The following is a 17947-nucleotide window of genomic DNA, read 5'->3' as shown; positions in this document are numbered from 1 at the left end:
GGCAATCTGATGACAAAGATCCGGCCTCGATTTCCTCCGGTGCCCTTTGTGCTGATCATTTAACGTTCACCCTCCACAAACGCCAAATCTCCCCACTGCTGGTTTCCTTATGAAGTAACTTTTTTACAAGGTACGTCACTGCCCCAGAGGGGCCCCCTGCAAGCCCGAAAAAAGTCAAAGAGATGGACGTAGGAGGGGTAGAAACAAGGACCCAGTGATAGCAGGTTCTCACACTTTCAGACATTTCGTTGCTATCATTATAATAAATTGGCCCCACTTTTCCGTCCGTCATACCTAAACATGTAGATACACAAGTCACTCCACAGATTCCAGCACCCAGACACTACCAGATCCCTTTCCCACTGTCCTCTCCCACTACAGCTCAATTTCCTCTCTTCAAAGAAAACCTGTTATCTCATCACCTGTCTTTATCTCTGTGGTCGACTTTGATTTGAACTTGTAAGACAAAATTCATTGAGAATAATAATAATAAAAAAACATAACTTGGCACAGGCCTATATGATCATCGCACAGGTGAGATCGCGTATGACAGCCAGGTTTATGTGTTCACGTTTTTTATAGCAACAAATAGATCCCAGCACCAAAACCCAAATTCCAGACCTGGAAAAGTCAGTGAAAAAGTACCATGGCATATTCCCACATATAAATCGTATTCAACTTTTTGTGTGGCAGAATCGTACACGGGAATGCAACTGATAAGTGACAGAAGCGTGTTATATAGACCTAATGCACCACCAGTTCGCGCTCTGTTCTAAAGTATGACACCATTCTACACAATTAAAACAGCTGTTATTGCAATCCATGCCGTCTCTTAAATGCAATTATTAATATTAGCCTTATTCAACAATGTGTGCGCTTGCTAATTAATGGCATCCATTCCCTCATTCCACTGGGAATCTCCCCAGAAAAGCGATGCAGGACGGGGATGTGACTCAGAGTTTCCATTCACAGGAAAGCGGAAGGGCCGGAGAAAAGAGCGACAGAGCAGCCGCGATCACCGCTGTCTGGACAGCGATTTGCGTGCGATTGTAATGAATGGAAGTGGAAATCGCATTATTTCAACTGAAAGCACTCAGGAGAGCCACAGTCGGCAGGATCACGACGGCGTGCTGGGGAAAGTCTGCGGCGGCACTATTTACATTAAATGGCAGGACGAAGGTCACAAGCTGCCTTAAATGATTTTTTACAAATATATATCAAATTAAATGTTATTGATGCCGACCGGCACTGCGCTGTACAAATGTAATATGAAGCTTATAAACATGCACCGACTCCTGTACACATCCTAAACCACACTCCGATTTAAGCGCGACCGTTTAAAAAAAGTTGCACCTTTACTAAAGGCACAGGCGGTTAAATAAACAGAAGATGCATCCCGACGCTTACTTGTCATATTCAGCGTTGTCCCTGTCGCAGCGGGCGTCCTTATGCTTCTGCCAGTCCTTGCCGTGCTTGCAGGTGGTCAATAGCACCACGTCCTCGGCGTTATGCACATGATATAAGGCATTCCTCGTGTCGGAGCCAATTCCAGTAAGGTAGCGCTTCCCCTTGAACACCAGCATGTATTTCCTGAAAGGTGGGATGGTGTTGTATTTTAAATATCCCCGCTCCCCTCCGGTCCTGGGGTGCTCTTTCGAGAACAGCGGGATCGACACATCAAAGTTCGGTCTGAAGTTCTCAGTACTAATACTAGCCTTGGCCAACATGGCCTGGCCGATATCGAAGCCCAGATCTTCCGTATAGTCCGGCCACGTCCCCGAGTACAGGTTGAATATAATGTGATTCCTACCATTGTTCCAAAGATGTAAGCTCTGCACTTTAGTTTTTAGATTATGCACATACTGCGGTGACAGCTGATCCCGGTCCAGTGTGTCCAAGCTCAGCACGAACAGACATGCCTGTCCAGGATCCGAGGTGTAGAACCTGGAGCCCTCGATGGCCGACAGGATATTTTGGTAACTTTCAGAGATTTTCTCCCCCTTCTGCTGGGGATAAACGTAAACTTTAAAGCCGGTTCTTTTACACATGGAGAAATCAAAGCAGGAGTCCATGCGGCACCTCCTGCCCTTGTAAACGCTTGAATTGACGTCCCTCTTCTGCCTCGGTGATATGTGAACGTTGTAATCCTCGGTCTCCACCTGATCCCCGGGGATGAAAGCCTGTAAGGAGTCCGCGAAGTCCGGCCAGGACTGTTCGGGGTAAAACCCATTGCGACTGCGCTCGTCACGCCGGCTCGAGCTGCGGCTCGACGCCGGGACTTGCACCCCTCCGAAGTAGAACAGCAGAACAAGACATGCGCCGGCAGAGAGCAAAATTAAATAGCGTTTTTTGGCCTGCATGTGTCCTGCGATCTGAATCGAGATGTTCGCGAATGAATCCAAAGCGCCCCGAAGTTTTGCTCTCACCAGCCCCGGCTGCACCGCTCCGCCATCTTCCAGCATACAAAGCTTTCAAATTCACGTCTTCCCTCTTCTTCTGATTCCGTTCCCCAATCCAGCGATTGATCCAGAGCATGTGGGCGACTTTATTATTTATTTGCTCTGTCTCTCCCTTTTCTACCTACCATTTTACCACAGCGGAATTGCGCGGAGCGGCGGAGAATTTTTCTTATCTAAATCCAGTTTTAAAATGAAATCTGTGTCTACAATCTCTGCCGTACCTACGCACACAAAGCTGCACCTCCACTCCGCATTTCCTCGCCTGGGACTCGAGAGCAATGGCTAACGATCTCCAAACAAGCCTGGCTGAGGGTCCGAGCCGCTTTACCTCAGAGCAACTGACCGAGAGAGGACCCACAGTCTGGATGTTAAGTCGTTAACACGCCGACAAGGGTTTAAAGCCTTACGCTTGGTAACATCCAGATGTCTCTGAGTCAATTTGCCCCGCTTTCGCTGTATATCTGCTGCAATTGTGATTCACTCCATGATCGTAGCGAAATCAGATGCACGAAAAGCCAAAGAGTAACAGTTTATCTAAGCGACTGTAACCTAACAAATCCCTGCATCTCTTATTTTTTATTTAACCGATAGCGCCCCATACGCGTTAATATAAATCCTTCTCATCGGGTTAACGCCACCGGACCTAAAATAAACAAAAGGAAAACTGACACTAATACCGGCCGACTCCGGCAAACCCTTGAAGCACTAAGACCAATAGCGAAAGAAGCTGTTTAAACAGAAAAACCCCTTGATCCCAGTGCCCAGTGCCCGAGCGCTTAGTTGTTCCGATTGTTTCACTGTAACATTCCAATCCCGACACGACGGCAGCCGGAGTGACGTCCCACCGCCGAGCGTTGAGCTCCCCTATTGGTTGACGTCATGACCGGAAGAGGTATGATACTTCCGCTGCACCCATTCATAACCAGAGCGCAGCGAATTGTGGCTTGACTTCGGAAAAAATCGGCGCGACGTCGGATTTGGCGGCGAAGCTTGCTACGAGTAGTGATGTCTAATTAACAAGCAAACTATATGATATTAATCAGCATTTTCAATCAACATTTTTATGCATGATGCTTAATTGTAGCAGACGAAGAGATGATTTAACGTTTTTAGACTTTTTTATTGCACCTGAGTATTTTTTGGATTAATTATTTCTTTTCAATTTAACCAGTTCATTTGCAGTTTTAAAACGTGATTTGGAAAATCACGTGATTAGCAATCAAAGTCTAAAAATTGGTAGCTACGTGAGGATGCTGATTATGCATCTCCTTCTATATTGAATATCACTTAGGAGAAGGAACGATACCATGCCCTCTTCGCAGTAAATTATGTATGGAATTTAATATAGATTATGGTGGTAATGGCGGACGACGTGATTCTTTTTAATGTTAAAATAAGAAAAAAATATTCTAATAGAAGTCGACTCGATGCATGCAAGTTACTATTTTAGGTTTTTTAACCGCGTGGTAACAAATAAAATATTAACCGAGCAGCTTCTACGAAATGCATTGAGGCGCTTCTCGGTGTCGTGTGATGTAAATTACAGTGCCTACTTACCGAACGTTTAAAATGTACAGTGAAGACGAAGTTTTCCTGCGCTAATGTTTTATGAGAATTTCTAAAACTCGGGTTTCATGACAGCATTCTCAGCTGGATCGGAGCTGTCAAACTTATCAGGCGTTTTTGACTGCGAGATCATTGGATGGGTAGGTTAAGAAGCCAGATGGAGATTACAGCCAGGATAATTGGAATAATACCCATCGTTGCATATGTTGTCATAATCTTTTTATATCTCACCAAAGGACTTTGAAGAGCAAAATGTCCCCAGTTCCTCTGAGGGGATTTTTTTTTAATCTTCCTCTTTGGGTGATGGCTTCCTGGCTTCTCATGAACAAGTCTTCCACCAGTTCTGTGATCATAGTTTTATTTAAAATGGAAATACATTTCTGTTTAACTTGCAAGCTATTTGACGTGGGAATCTACCCTCTGGTTTGGGGCTTGAATTAGAGAGAGGTTTTCTGTTTAAGGTCTTGTCACTCATAAGAGGATTATTTTGTTTTGTTTTTTTGCTCTGCTCTGGATTGATTTTTTTGTTTCTAACGCAGATAGACACTGTGAAAGCACTTCCTATCCAGACTGCCGGCAACTGTGATGAATACCTACTTCTGAAAACCCTGTCTAGAGGTTCAGAGAGTTCCCAGGATGGTGGCAGACAAAACAGCTTTTGAGAGGCCTCTCCACCCTGTAGATAAGACTGTGAAGAAACCCACCGCCAACAGATGATGTAACCTGTCCCTGACATATCAAATGGGAATGTGAGCAGAGGACAAAAGCACTTCAATACACCGATAAGAATCTCGAAAAGCTGAGCCAGAAAAAGGCACTGTTTGTCCACTTAATTGAGCACTAAAAGTTTCACATAATTCATTATTATTTAGCCGGAAATATACAAGCATGTATGTATTGCAAATTGCACACAATAGCAAATAACATCCATTTATCTGCTAACATTTATCAGTCTGTTAAAGCAGCCAGTAGAAGGGCAGAATTGTAATATTATCATAACCGGACGATCTACACTAAAATCCATGCAAGTATGACTCAAGTACATAAACACATCCACACATGCTGGAATTCATATATATATATATATATATATATATATATATATATATATTCATTCTATATTTGTGGCCATTATCTCCAAAACTTAATTACAAACAGTTTATAATATTTTAAGACGTTTGTAAGAGTGGACATCTTAGAGAAATTCCCATACAACATTACCCACATGATAGAAAAGAAGTATTTTATCTTGTGAGAACACTCTCAAAGATCTACACCTTTCATCTCTAAGGTTAGGAAAACATGCAAGCAGACACTGAACTCTCACATTCCCACGTAAAGACTGAGGTCCAGGCCACAGGAATCAAAGCAGCCTTATTGTGGGGTCTGCCTTAATGTCCTCGTGCTTTTCCTTCCAACTCTGATCTTACTCCTCCCTTTCTGAACTTCTGCACATCCCAGCTCACAGACCCCCACTCATGTTCACTTGACCAGCACCGGGAGCCTCGTGCAGGCTGTGCCAGTGAGCTACTGTGAAAATGACAGCATCGATCCCTGCGTCCCCCATTGCTCATGTTTGCTGGTTTGTCTGGGTGCAGCGTTGTGTTATTTTATCATGATCTTTTTCGACTCTCTCGCCCACATATTAGAAAGACCCACACTGTTCAAAATGCAAGATCTGTTTTTAAAAAGAAACCGCCTTCGTATCCAGGGCGAATAAGGAACAAGTTCTAAGTGCAAAAATTCTTTGCAGTGGTATCTGTTTTTTTTTTTTCAAGACCGGTGGACTGAAACATATCAGCGATATTTTTAAACTTCATTTTCAGTGGGTAGCTGCTGAAAGCACTTCTCAACAAATCTTTCCTTGCACGATTCTGTGAAGAAAAGCTGCAAAGGCTGTGGTAGGCAGCTGAAACTGTTGCCTTGAGATTAAATAATTAAATAACGCAGAAACAAAGCAGACAGCCTCAGGTTTGTAAGAAAATCTAAGCTTCCACTGCCTTCAGCACCTAGTCATAATATACAAGTCATTACTTGGAATCTGAACACTGTGGTCTGTTTTGAAATTTTGAAACACTCCAATTAATATTTATCAAATGTGAGGTCTTTGGACCTCATTAAAAATTGATCATAGAATTTATCATAGAGAAGATACGAGTTGATTTGATACCTGTATAGTGTACTGTTAACTCCCAAAGAATGTTATGAAATGGATATGCCTCTCGTGGCTGGTTTTGGCATCTCAGTGGGTAGTGCTGGATCCTCCTTCATGGTTGTAGGTTTGAATCCCACCCCTGGTTCTCTGTGTGTGCAGCTTGAATGCTCTCCCCACGTATGTGTGGGTTTCTTGCCGCAGTCCTAAAATACATCATTCCATTTGATTTGGTGACTAAATAGCCTAAGAAAGAAATTGGGAAGAAGACAAAGAGAGTACAAGAACAACAGGTTTCCCCACCTATGGACTTTGAAACCTAAAGACAACTGAATCGATTACAATAGAGTATAAAATAGAAGAAATTTAACATTGGCAAGGACACATCTTGCAATAATGTAGCAACTGCTGGGAAATTTAGCATATGTCATTGAATTAATCACCCTTCAATGAGTTAATCATCTCTATAAACGCATTACTTAACAGTCACAAAGAAATGACTTTCCGCGCTACACACCCAGTCGGCACTATACATGCAAACTGCTAGATACCTCAAATATTCGCTGAGTATTGTGTGCCCTGTTAAGAATTATTTTGGGAAGAGTGCCAATCCCAGGTGTCAAATAGAAATACAATGTTCTTCATGTGATTGAGAGGAGAACCTTCTTCTCTGAAAAGCAAACCTCTCGGTGTTTTGTTCTCTGAGAGACCGCGAGTCAGCCATGAGTCGTCCTTGGGGCTCCGTGTTCAGCGCGAGCCTTTTTGTCTGCATTTTTAGCCAGATTTGGAAACTGAGTATCTCATATCATAGGAGGGCTATGATTTCTTAACAGGCCTCTGCTTAGTGGAGCATTTTTTTTGGAGTGTAGCAGGTTACATGAGCAATTTCAAGGCAGGCCTGACAAACACATCAGCGTCAGCTGGAATCAGACTTAAGAACAAAGACCAGAATACCCTCGGATCCTCAGGTTAGATCGGCGATCATCCAGCCCAGCACAGTCCAGGTCTCCTGGACGCTCCTGCCCAGTGTAACAGCCTCCTGTCATCTAAGAGTATGAGCATGCAAGAGTCAGTCACATGGCTGAAACCTTTATCCCAAACAGTCTTTTCACTTTATATGACCGTATACCTCGCTGGAGGCCTTCAAGCAAACACCTTGATCCAGGCACCTACAGCATGGCCTCTCACAGGACTTGAACCAGCCTTGGTCATGTGACAAGTTTATGTCATTGACCTTTCACTTGCTGGGTACCATAGGAGCACAATCACCATCTGAAAATATAGTCCTGTGTTATACAACATGAAAGGCCATGACTCAGTAGATGTACCACTGACTCAGTAGATGTACCACTCACAGTTGCCTGTCTATTCTTTCTGGGTTATTTTTTCGAATTACAGTACCTTTTTTGTAGGGTAGTCGTCCTTTTCAACTCGAGATGTGGCTTGACTGGGAAAATGTTACTATAGACTGAGTAATATGCACTTTTATAGTCAGGTAAGTTATTTGCTAAGTAGACAATAAAAGTGAATGAACTATAGATTATTTATTTTTCTTCAGGGATCAGTTATAACAAAACACAGAGGAACGTTTTTGTGGCTGAAATCTCACAGTCAACATTTTATCATATACACAGATACATGAGAACGATACCAAAATACATTCCAGACAAGCTGAAGTGCACTGCAAAGCTTATGACTACATTTTTCCATATGTCAGAACAAATATATTGCATAAACTCAGACTTTTTTTCATTATTATGTCCTGAGGCATGCTTTTCAAAGTGGATATGCCCCCCAATGCAAAATGTGCTTAAAATGAAAAACATGACTGGCAGGTAGGATCATATGCAGCCATCACCTGTCCTACGTTATGTCTTGATTCAAACGAAACAATTAACTACTTTGCAGAGATTCAGAATGTATTCCACTCCTCACAATCAGTTTATAAATTGAGGGTATAATAGTTGGCACTCTTGCCAATCAAGGGAGAGTTATGACCTTCTAAACAGAAGCCATACGCTAACCAGAGGCCGTACGCTAACCAGAGGCCGTATGCTAACCAGAGGCCGTACGCTAACCAGAGGCCGTACGCTAACCAGAAGCCGTACGCTAACCAGAAGCTGTACGCTAACCAGAGGCCGTATGCTAACCAGAAGCCATACACTAACCAGAGGCCGTACGCTAACCAGAAGCCATACACTAACCAGAGGCCGTACGCTAACCAGAAGCCATACACTAACCAGAGGCCGTACGCTAACCAGAGGCCGTACGCTAACAAGAAGCCATATGCTAACCAGAAGCCGTGCGCTAACCAGAGGCCGTATGCTAACCAGAAGCTGTACGCTAACCAGAGGCCGTATGCTAACCAGAAGCCATACACTAACCAGAAGCCGTACGCTAACAAGAAGCCGTATGCTAACCAGAAGCTGTACGCTAACCAGAGGCCGTATGCTAACCAGAAGCTGTACGCTAACCAGAGGCCGTATGCTAACCAGAAGCTGTACGCTAACCAGAGGCCGTATGCTAACCAGAAGCCGTACGCTAACCAGAAGCCGTATGCTAACCAGAAGCCATATGCTGCACTCTGTGTCCTAAATCCTTTATCTGCCCTCTTCAGATCAGGTCGTCTCCCAGGTGATGGCAGCATGGCCGCCGTTTTCCATCGCAACATGCTTTCCGACACGGCCCACATGTCACACTGTTCTCTGACTCGCCTGCTATTTCTGTTTGCGCCCAATACTCATTTTAGCCATTCCTGCTCTTTTTTTTCCCAGCAATATACCACCAAATCTCTCGAGATGTCACTGTTCCTAACACAGACACCGCAGAACCCAAACACAGTTGCTGGCGCCTGTTTACAGTTCACTGGTGTAGAGCCTATTAAAGCATCGAACATACCTGAGTTCACTGAAAACTTCTACGGCACATCGATACGGTGCCAGCATTAACCAATGTCAAGACTGCAGCATGATGCACAGTCTATAATTCACATGATTTAATGTGCAGATGCTCTTTAATGTTATATGCCAGAGAAAGTGCTACTGAGTGCCATTTCCCCATTACTGATACTATATGTGGGTAATAATTCATAGGTCACAGGTGCTGAATATGATTATATGTAAAGATGCCATTTGCCATGTTGGGACACGCTAGATACCCCTGCGCTCAGTTAATGCACTGCTCCTGGGAGGTTGCTCCACTGGAAAATGCTACATGCTCTATATTTACAGTTAGTTGCTTAGTGAAGCAGTTCTACCGCTGTACACAGCGGAAATGTTTAATGTATCCATTCAGGCTTGGGGTATCTCACTCGGGGACACCGCACTGCCCTACAAAGGTTAAACGCAACAACCAAGCTGACATTTCAACTGAGATAAGGGGCTTCAAAGTTTTTTTACCACCCAGCTGTATGTGTAGTAGGTAGGTAAATGATGTGTGCTTGTAAAACTCAAGCACGGGTAAACTAAGATATTTTGTCGTGAGACAACACAAAGCTTGATGGACCTGATGTTGGTTATAATTCAATTTTGATTAAAAAAAATATGCAGGGACTGTAACGTTGTAGAGCACGGCAGACTCCCGGGACTTGGGTTATGAGCGCGTCATTAAGTAGCTTGCTGACCTTTTGATATTGGTTGTCATGGAGATAGGGGGGTCGATATCGCAGGGGATGCTGGGTGTTGTAGTTTGCATTGTGCCACTCGGCTTCACGGTGATAACCATTCACTAGACTACCAAAGGTTTGAGGTCCTGGAGCTGCAGGGATCACAGCGCTGTCTATCTCCTATGGAAGGCATGAAGTACGATGGCCCTGCTAGGTGGGCCTGTCGAGGAACAGGGTCAACTGTGTGTTACCCTCTATGACTGAAGGATTAAATGGAAATCAATAAATGAAAAATACCATTTCAGCATGAAAATGGTCGCACCTCCATCAATGTGACTTTGCGGTTTCTCTGACTGGTGGGGGGAGAGAGAACCACAAGGAACCTGAGGCTACATTCCAGAGACGCCGTGGATCAGGATCCATACGCCAGGATCCAGTGATCAAAGCTCCCAGGCATCACCTCCGCAGCTCCTGTCGGAACATGACCATTGCCCCCGGTCAAGGTCTGCCTTTGATCCCTCCCAGTGCTGTCAGAGTCGAGGTGAGACAAACGCTTTGCCTTTCAATGGCTTCCATTGAACTGCATATTACTTGCCAAATATTGAACATCTTCTGATAAGTGCTGTTCCTGCCGCTGCCTGCGTGTGACCTCATGCATTTTGATGTGCAGTTAATAAGAAGATGGGCCTTCACGTTTATTTGGATTCACCAAGCGGAAAGGGTCAAAAGAATCCTCCCTATTTTTGGAGGCCAAGGATCAACTGGGTAACTATTTATCCCCCTGCTCCAGGAGGAAGCTCTTGAATCTGTAAACCAATAAAGGAACTGTTTGATACATCCATTTCATTTTGTGACTAAATGAAAGAAATCAAGAGGTCAAGTTGTTGTTTTTTTTACTGAAATGAAGATTATATATCACAGTGATGTTAGCTGGACCTTTAAAAACAGAAGCACAAATATTCACTTTTCTTGCCATTCTTTCGTGAGTTACTTCGAATTACTACTCTGATGTAAAATATATAAATAGTTTATTTATTGTAAGTGCCATCCTTAATATTTCATAAGGATCTGCCTATAGTGCAGTTAATGGCAGCGGCTGTCCACCTGAGATATATATGAAGGGAGATTGATCTGCACCATCATTCCTTTCTTCTGATCGCCTCGTACATTAGGCCATCTGTCCGGGCTTTCAGTGTGAGCCAGAAAGCTCAGAGGGTGGAGAACCTTCATTCGCTCCACTGTCCTCTAGCTACTGGTCACACTGGGAAGGAGTGTTGAACGCTGTTGAAAGGAGGGGCCGTGGGCCTCCCACGGCGGGCACCTGCCAACCCACGGGCGTCCGGGCCATTCGCAGGAAACGCCCATGCCATGGTCGGCTGGGAAACCGCAGTCTGACCCAGTCCCATGGGAGATGGCGCTGCCAACGAGAACGCCCAGGCTGAAGTGATGGAAGAAACACCTCAGGCTCAGAATGGCAGCAAGACCATGTGCAAATTTCACAATGTGGAAACTTTCGTCATTTTAAATGAGGATAAATATTAATTTACATTTATGCATAATGTGGTATGTTGCCACCCACCTCCAGGGTGAAGGGTTTGAAACTTTGGCCCCATACAGATTTCCTGCAGATCACCCTCTGCAGGTCAAAATCAGTCAGGGGAATCTGTGTTTAGCATATGCATGCCCTGCAAAGGACTGGCATCCTGTCCAATGCTCCCAGTAACCCTGTACCACACTGTTTCCCAATCCAGTCCTTGGGTACCCACAGGCAGTCCACATTTTTGTCATTAGCTGGGAGGGAGCAAAAATGTGGACTGTCTGACAGGGAGCAAAAACGTGGACTGACTGTAGGTCCGTGAGGACTGGAATGGGACACACTGTTGTACTGGATAAGTGACTGGAAAATGCATGGATAAACATATTTATTAAAATATTAAGCGAACATGAACAACTGATACATTCTCACAGTGACTGTAATCTGTACTTTTATCCAAAGCAACCTACAGTTTATTACTTATCACGCAGCTTGCGGACTCTGAATAATTCAGATTTCTAACAGTAATACACCTCTTGGGATTTAACCCTACGCCCTTGTCCTTCACCACTATAAAACCTGCCCTTGAATGAAGATTCCAACAAACAGGTCTGGATCCAGGCGTAGGCAAACTGGCACAAGGGAGCTCAAACAAAGTCACGAAAAAACAAACAATATCCAAAATTTATTAATAAGAATAATTTCACAAAATAAAATAAAAAAAGAACTAGCATTAAATAAAAATATGTAGAAATAAAAACATGTACAGGCAGAAACATGGCCACCTTTAGCTGTAGGCAGAACGGGCAGCTGCCTAAGGTGTCAAAATGATCTGCATTGTGAAGGAAGTAGGGGGACCTCCCAAGCTTTGTCTATGACCCCTGAAAAGGTAGATCCAGCCCTGGATAGGGCTATGAATCCTGTCTGCCAGCCTTAGCTCCTCTATGTATTACATTAACACCATGAGCATCATATGTACTAAACTGAAACCCAACTAAATACCTTTAGTGCTTATTTTCCATAAATATAAAAATTTCAATTTTTTGAAATTCCACTGGGTTTAGAATGGGCTAGAATGGGCAACGTCATCTGAACCAAGACCCTGAACATGAAGGGCCATCAGCAGCAAGTACAGCAACCGCAACTCATGCGGGGGGAGTATTTGGTGTAATAAATTTACTTTTGTTATATAAACGAACAGGAATAAACAGGAACTGTTTGACAGAAAGGTGAAGCAGTCCGGTCAGATGACAATCATATAAAATTGGAGTGCAATTAGGGGAGTAGGAACGTTTAATAAGACGGTGGAACTTGTCGATCTAAGCCAGGCTATTTTTTCAGGCACGTTTCTCTTCGTTTTCATTGGTCGGCCGTGGAGGAAAATAAGGCGAGTTCCTCGAGGAAATCCAGCAGCGTGCAAATCATTCACACCGTGCAAACGGTTTGAGATGGACTCAGGTTACCGCTGACACAGATACAACACCGCCCTCACCATTCTCACCGTGGAGCGGCACGCTCAAACTCATCCCGTCCAATATATGTTTAAAGCCAAGATAAATCATTACTGAGCAAGCAGTGAGAAACCAGTCAAATGAGCCGCTAGTGGCGGCTGCCTGAGAGTAAACCCTGTGAGAGCGCGTGGGATCCGGAGAGCATTCATTCCAGCATCGCGTTAATGTCCCGGTAACTCCATTACAGAGCGTTACAAGGATCAGTTATTAAAGGAGGCGAGCAAATCTTGCTATCGACTGCACAAGATAATAATTAATGAGATAATGGAAGACCGGGGAGATAAACGAGGCCGCCGGAGCGGAGCGCGCATCTGTTTACGTCAGCGCTCTCCACTAATCGCTCCACAGTTAATTGTTCTTAGATGGTTCCGCAGAAAAATGATAATAATAATAGCAAAATACATCAAAGGAAAACATGAGGTGAATGTCGGCCAGGGCTACAGCAGGGCCATGGATACCTGGGCAGATTCCAGGGACCCTTGATTACATAAAATTATACAAAAAATTAGGCCCAAGGTGACATTCTGTCAGGACGTCCAGACTTTCCAGCTACACCCCTGATCACAGGCAAACCGCAATTCATGAGACGTGCAGCGACATGAACTTATTGAGCTGGAATGTGGGCTGCGGGGTGTGAGGTCGCGGCCTTCTGGCGTTGCAACAGTGCTGACATCTTCTGGAAGCATTCTCGGCCCTGCTGCCGCGCAGCCAGTCTTCTGCACGCGGGACGCCGCTTCTGAGAAATTTCACAACGATCCCCTGACATCCCTGCCCTTTATTTCTCCTCGGAAGTCTCTCTCTCGCTTACATGCTGAAATGTTGCACGGACGCCCCTGTTTCCCACCAATTCTGGGGCGCCAGGGGCGAGGCCGTGTTTTCCCGTCAAGAGCCGCATTATGATGCCGTGGCTGTCCGGACGCACCTGTTTGCCGTCGCATTTGGGGTCAGCCAAGGCCCACCTCGCTCCTGGGAGAGGGGAACTAACTGGTCGGGGGTCAGCACACTGCTGGTTCACACCTAACAAGAGAAAGGCTTGCGAAATAACCAGCTGACACTCTACATACACATATGCTCTAACTACAATCATCAAGGTGACAGCTTTGCTTTCCTCTGAGTCACCATAAGGCTTGGTTTTAATCACCAGTGTGGCATGGTGGCTCAGCACATACTTCTGTGTCCTCACACCCCGAGGGATCGATTCCCGTCCCCAGCTCTGCGTGTGTGGAGTTTGCACGCTCTCTCCCCATGTGGTTCTCCTTCTGGCACTCTGGCTCCTCCCATAGCCCAAAGGCATGCTGGGAGGCGAATGATTGTGTGAGTGTTTGCCCTGCAATGGTGCTCCCTGCCTGGCTGCCTGTGCTGCCTGGGATGGCTCAAGGTCCAGCTCAGCATTGGAAGGTGGATATTTAACAAGGCGGTCAAACTACTTTCATTTAACCAAATTAATAGAACAAGGCTTATTTTCTAGAGACTAATTTAAACACTTAAGACACAGGATTGTCTTGTTAAAGGCTCGAGTGATGGCCAATGAGGTTAGATGAACGAATGGATTAATTACAGCAGTATGACGGCAGTCGTCATTTCTGCCATCTTTGTTACGACCCGCACCCCTTACCTTGGAGGTGAGACGCAGATGGACTCATGACTGTCCTTTGCTGCTGCTCGCCTGCATCGTCTAATGCAGCTCAAATGGCCCAAGAAAGCACCCCCCACATAAATCAAACTGGGCTCTACCTGGAGTCTCAGGCCTGAACCATAGACTTTGCTCTGCATCAACACCACAAAGCACGCAGCCACTGCTCCCGATTATTAGGGATCACTTCCCGGACGGACTGACTGGGTGAAAGTAAGTGGCCAGCCGAGCGGTTGACTGTTGGAGGGGATCAGAAGCACAGGTCTGCGTAAGAAGCCATGCAGAGCAGTGAAGACCGACCAATGGCAGCTCGTGGGGCGTGACGTGGCCTGACACAGCCAAACAGTCACCTTGGTACCTTTAACGTGGTCCCGCAACCCTCCCAACGGCCAACAAGGCCCAGTAGGAACTCATCAGCCTAATTCTTTATCCTTCTGCTAATTTCTCATAGCTATTTTGTGTAACTCATTCTGAAGTCAGTAACAATTAAGAAAACCCATATACTGTACTGATGCAATGCAGTGGCAACGTCAAGCCCTTCATAGGGTCATGTGACAGACACCAGCCTCTCCCGACCTGCCATCAGAACCGCAGTTCACACGGCCCTGGCAGGCTTCGTTTACTGGCATCCTGCGGCATGGCCGGGAATGTGTTCTCCATCTTCCAGCGAAGCACGCTTACAGGGTCGGATTGCACAAGACGACGAGTTTTCGCAACTGAAGGACAAGTTCCAAGCCACGTTTGAGAGACAACGAATTAGCACATACTGTGCGCCGAAGATGTCACTCCTCAGAACTGGAAGTAAGTCGCCCTTGGGAAAAAAAAGACGACACTCAAAATTTTAATCACCCATTTGCCCCATTGACCCAGTTTAGTTTTAAACTTTGTGTAAAATACTGGGCTAATATCACGATGAAATACTTGACAGAATATGATGTTTCATGTCAATATTTACAAAACATTTCAGTTTAACTGAATCCATCCATTTATACGTGCATCCATCTATCTTTCATGATCACCGATACATTACAGGCTTGTCAGCTCAGGCCAGCAAACACAGGGACGGGGCACTTGACAGTCATAGAGCAAAAGCTGTGTTGAAAATTCATTTATAAAAAGCAGTGAGTGAGCTTGGCTGGCTCAGTGAGAAGCACCGTCACCTGACACCTCCAGGGTAAGGGGTTTGAAGGCTGTTTTTATGGAGTCTGTATGCTCTCCATATTAGTTTCACTAATGGTGCATTTCCACTGGCATACAGGATCCAGGCCGCACGGCAAAGACACACTACGTACGACGCGGTTCCAGCTCACTTTGATTTTCCACCGCAGAAGGGTCGGCTCCAGGGGTTAAAATGGGCCTTGATGATCTGGAACAGTGTTCGGCCACCATCGTCAAATAAACAAATCTGATTGGCAGTCTCATACATAGTAATGTCAAGTGAGTTTATCTTTTGTGTGCTGCAGCCTGGTGTTCCTTCCAGCTGATGCTGTCGAGATACTCAGCAAATCTGAAAGTAAATGTCACGCCACAGTCTCACCCCCGCGCTCAACACACACACCTATTCTGTTTCCATCCCTCCCCGTCAGTAGGTTCATACGTGCAGACAACCTTGTGATCTCGGTACTAGCTAGCTACAGAAGGGGAACGAGCGTAAAATTAGTTTTTGCTGAAGTGGTTGGTAAACTCAAATGCAACGCTTCAACAGCGCTCAACAAACACGCAAGCTGTTTTACGCCTAACTTGGCTGTCTGTCTTGCCAGCTACCCGTACAGTAGCTGACACTGCGGCTAGCGCTTTCGGCTAGCTTAGCCAGAGTGACGTGAGGTCCCACTCAGAAGTGAAGCTAGCACGAGGGTGAGGGGTGTGAAATTACTGTGAAAAAACCCCTATAAGAGCCCCCCGATTCTGCTCTGTTTGTGCTCACTGCCAGTGTGGGTGGGGGTGACTTTAGCTCCTCCACTGGTTCCATTGCTAGTATGTCTCCATACATTTCAACCAATCGGATGGTGGGGACGCAATCAGCTCGGTTTGGTTATGCTTTTAGCCCTGCTGGTAGACAGGCCCATGGCAGCGTGGGTATAGCTTGCCTAATTTACAATGGAAAACCAACTCTGGTACCGACTCGGGAATGGCTTGGTTCTTGATGGCAGTGGAAAAGCACCGTAAATTGCCCATAGTTTATGACTGAGTGTGTATGTGCCTAACGATGGACTGGCATCCCACCTAGGGTCTACCCCAGCCTTGTGGCCCCCCCCCCCCAAAAAAAAAAAAAAAAAAACCTGGCAAGGAGGGGCAGTTAGAAGATGCGAAGAAGAACCTTTTCCAAAAAAAGAAATATGCTATTTCAGTGCATTCAGTGAAATATAAATGCAAAGTAGCATCAAATATATTGACTGTGTATCCCCCAAAAATAAATATTTATTGACCAGCCATTGAACCCTTATAATCTGGGGGTTTTTTCGTGTATGAATTATTCAAAACCAGCAAGACTTGAACGTTCTCTAGGGCTGTGAGATTCACCTGTTAATTAGTGATAATTATGGCAAGCACTCACTGAGTATGATTAAGATGGTGCAGAAAGGTGAGACCAGATCTATCTGAATGAGCTCCCAGCGGCGTCGGGCTGCAGCCCCCAGGGTCATGTGGCTGAAACTGAGGAGGCAGGGAGACGGGGTCTGGAGACCTCGAGTCTGCTGCTGCAGTCTGGTGTCTTGTTCACCCACGCTCCACCGACATTCCTCCAGGCGGACGGTTCATCGAGGAGTCGACGGCTCTCAGCCGGGCCAGAGGCCCAGAATGTTCTGCTTACTTGGTTATGATTTTGGTGAGAGGCTCTCTCAGGGTATGACTGGGGCAAGGTGGCTAATGAAGCAAGACCAAAGACACGATTTTATAGCATTTAGCCTCACTGTTCACCTTGGCCTGGAATGGGGGAAGGAGGGGTAGGTCGGGGGGTGGGGCCACCGTCTCCGGGGAGATGGGCCGCTCCCTGCTGTCGCCACGGGGAACGATGCCAGGTAGTCTGCCCGCAGGGCAGAGTGCAGTTGCGAGCTGTCTGCCGTCGCCAGCTGGCTTCCCTGGCTTGCCACCCCGCTCGCCCCCACGACGTACCGCGAGACGGTCCACAGGGGACTGCTCGCGGGCCCCTTAAACAGCCGTCTGTCTGTCTGCGCTTTCACTCAGGCCGTCAATCTCGTGCCGGTTATTAACCCGTGAACGCCGACGTCTGCTGACCCCGTCCGTCATCTGTGATCAGTGCCCGCCGATCCCACTAGCCATTTAGTGACGTGAATCCCTTGCGATTTAGCTACCTCATATACGACACGCGGCTGCTTCTCAATAACCATGGAGGCTTCTTCATATATGGCCCTATAGCCTGCTTCTGCTATAAAAAAAAACAACAAAAAAAATTCAAATTGGCATGCACGTGTTTGGAAAACAACATTTAATATGAGGCGACCAGATCCACAGTAACACATTTTAATACT

At 45.7% G+C, this 17947-nt stretch overlaps 1 protein-coding gene and 1 long non-coding RNA gene across 2 annotated transcripts in view; one reads left to right on the top strand and one right to left on the bottom strand.

Annotated features, from left to right (window-relative positions):
• Window positions 1-1409, top strand: part of LOC125719135 (uncharacterized) — a 28186-nt gene extending 26777 nt beyond the window's left edge. The window contains exon 3 of the long non-coding RNA XR_007385019.1: window positions 973-1409. This is a non-coding gene — a long non-coding RNA (uncharacterized LOC125719135). The remainder of the gene's footprint in view (window positions 1-972) is intronic.
• The window catches only part of ext1b (exostosin glycosyltransferase 1b), a 61833-nt gene extending 58516 nt beyond the window's left edge, over window positions 1-3317 (bottom strand). The window contains exon 1 of the mRNA XM_048993632.1: window positions 1408-3317. Within this exon, the coding sequence (XP_048849589.1) occupies window positions 1408-2462 (1055 nt within the window). The 5' untranslated portion in view covers window positions 2463-3317. The remainder of the gene's footprint in view (window positions 1-1407) is intronic.
• Between the last annotated feature and the right edge of the window lie 14630 nt (window positions 3318-17947).

Source organism: Brienomyrus brachyistius, chromosome 23 (assembly GCF_023856365.1).
Source record: "Brienomyrus brachyistius isolate T26 chromosome 23, BBRACH_0.4, whole genome shotgun sequence".
NCBI lineage: Eukaryota > Metazoa > Chordata > Actinopteri > Osteoglossiformes > Mormyridae > Brienomyrus > Brienomyrus brachyistius.
This window is presented reverse-complemented; position numbering and strand designations above follow the sequence as displayed.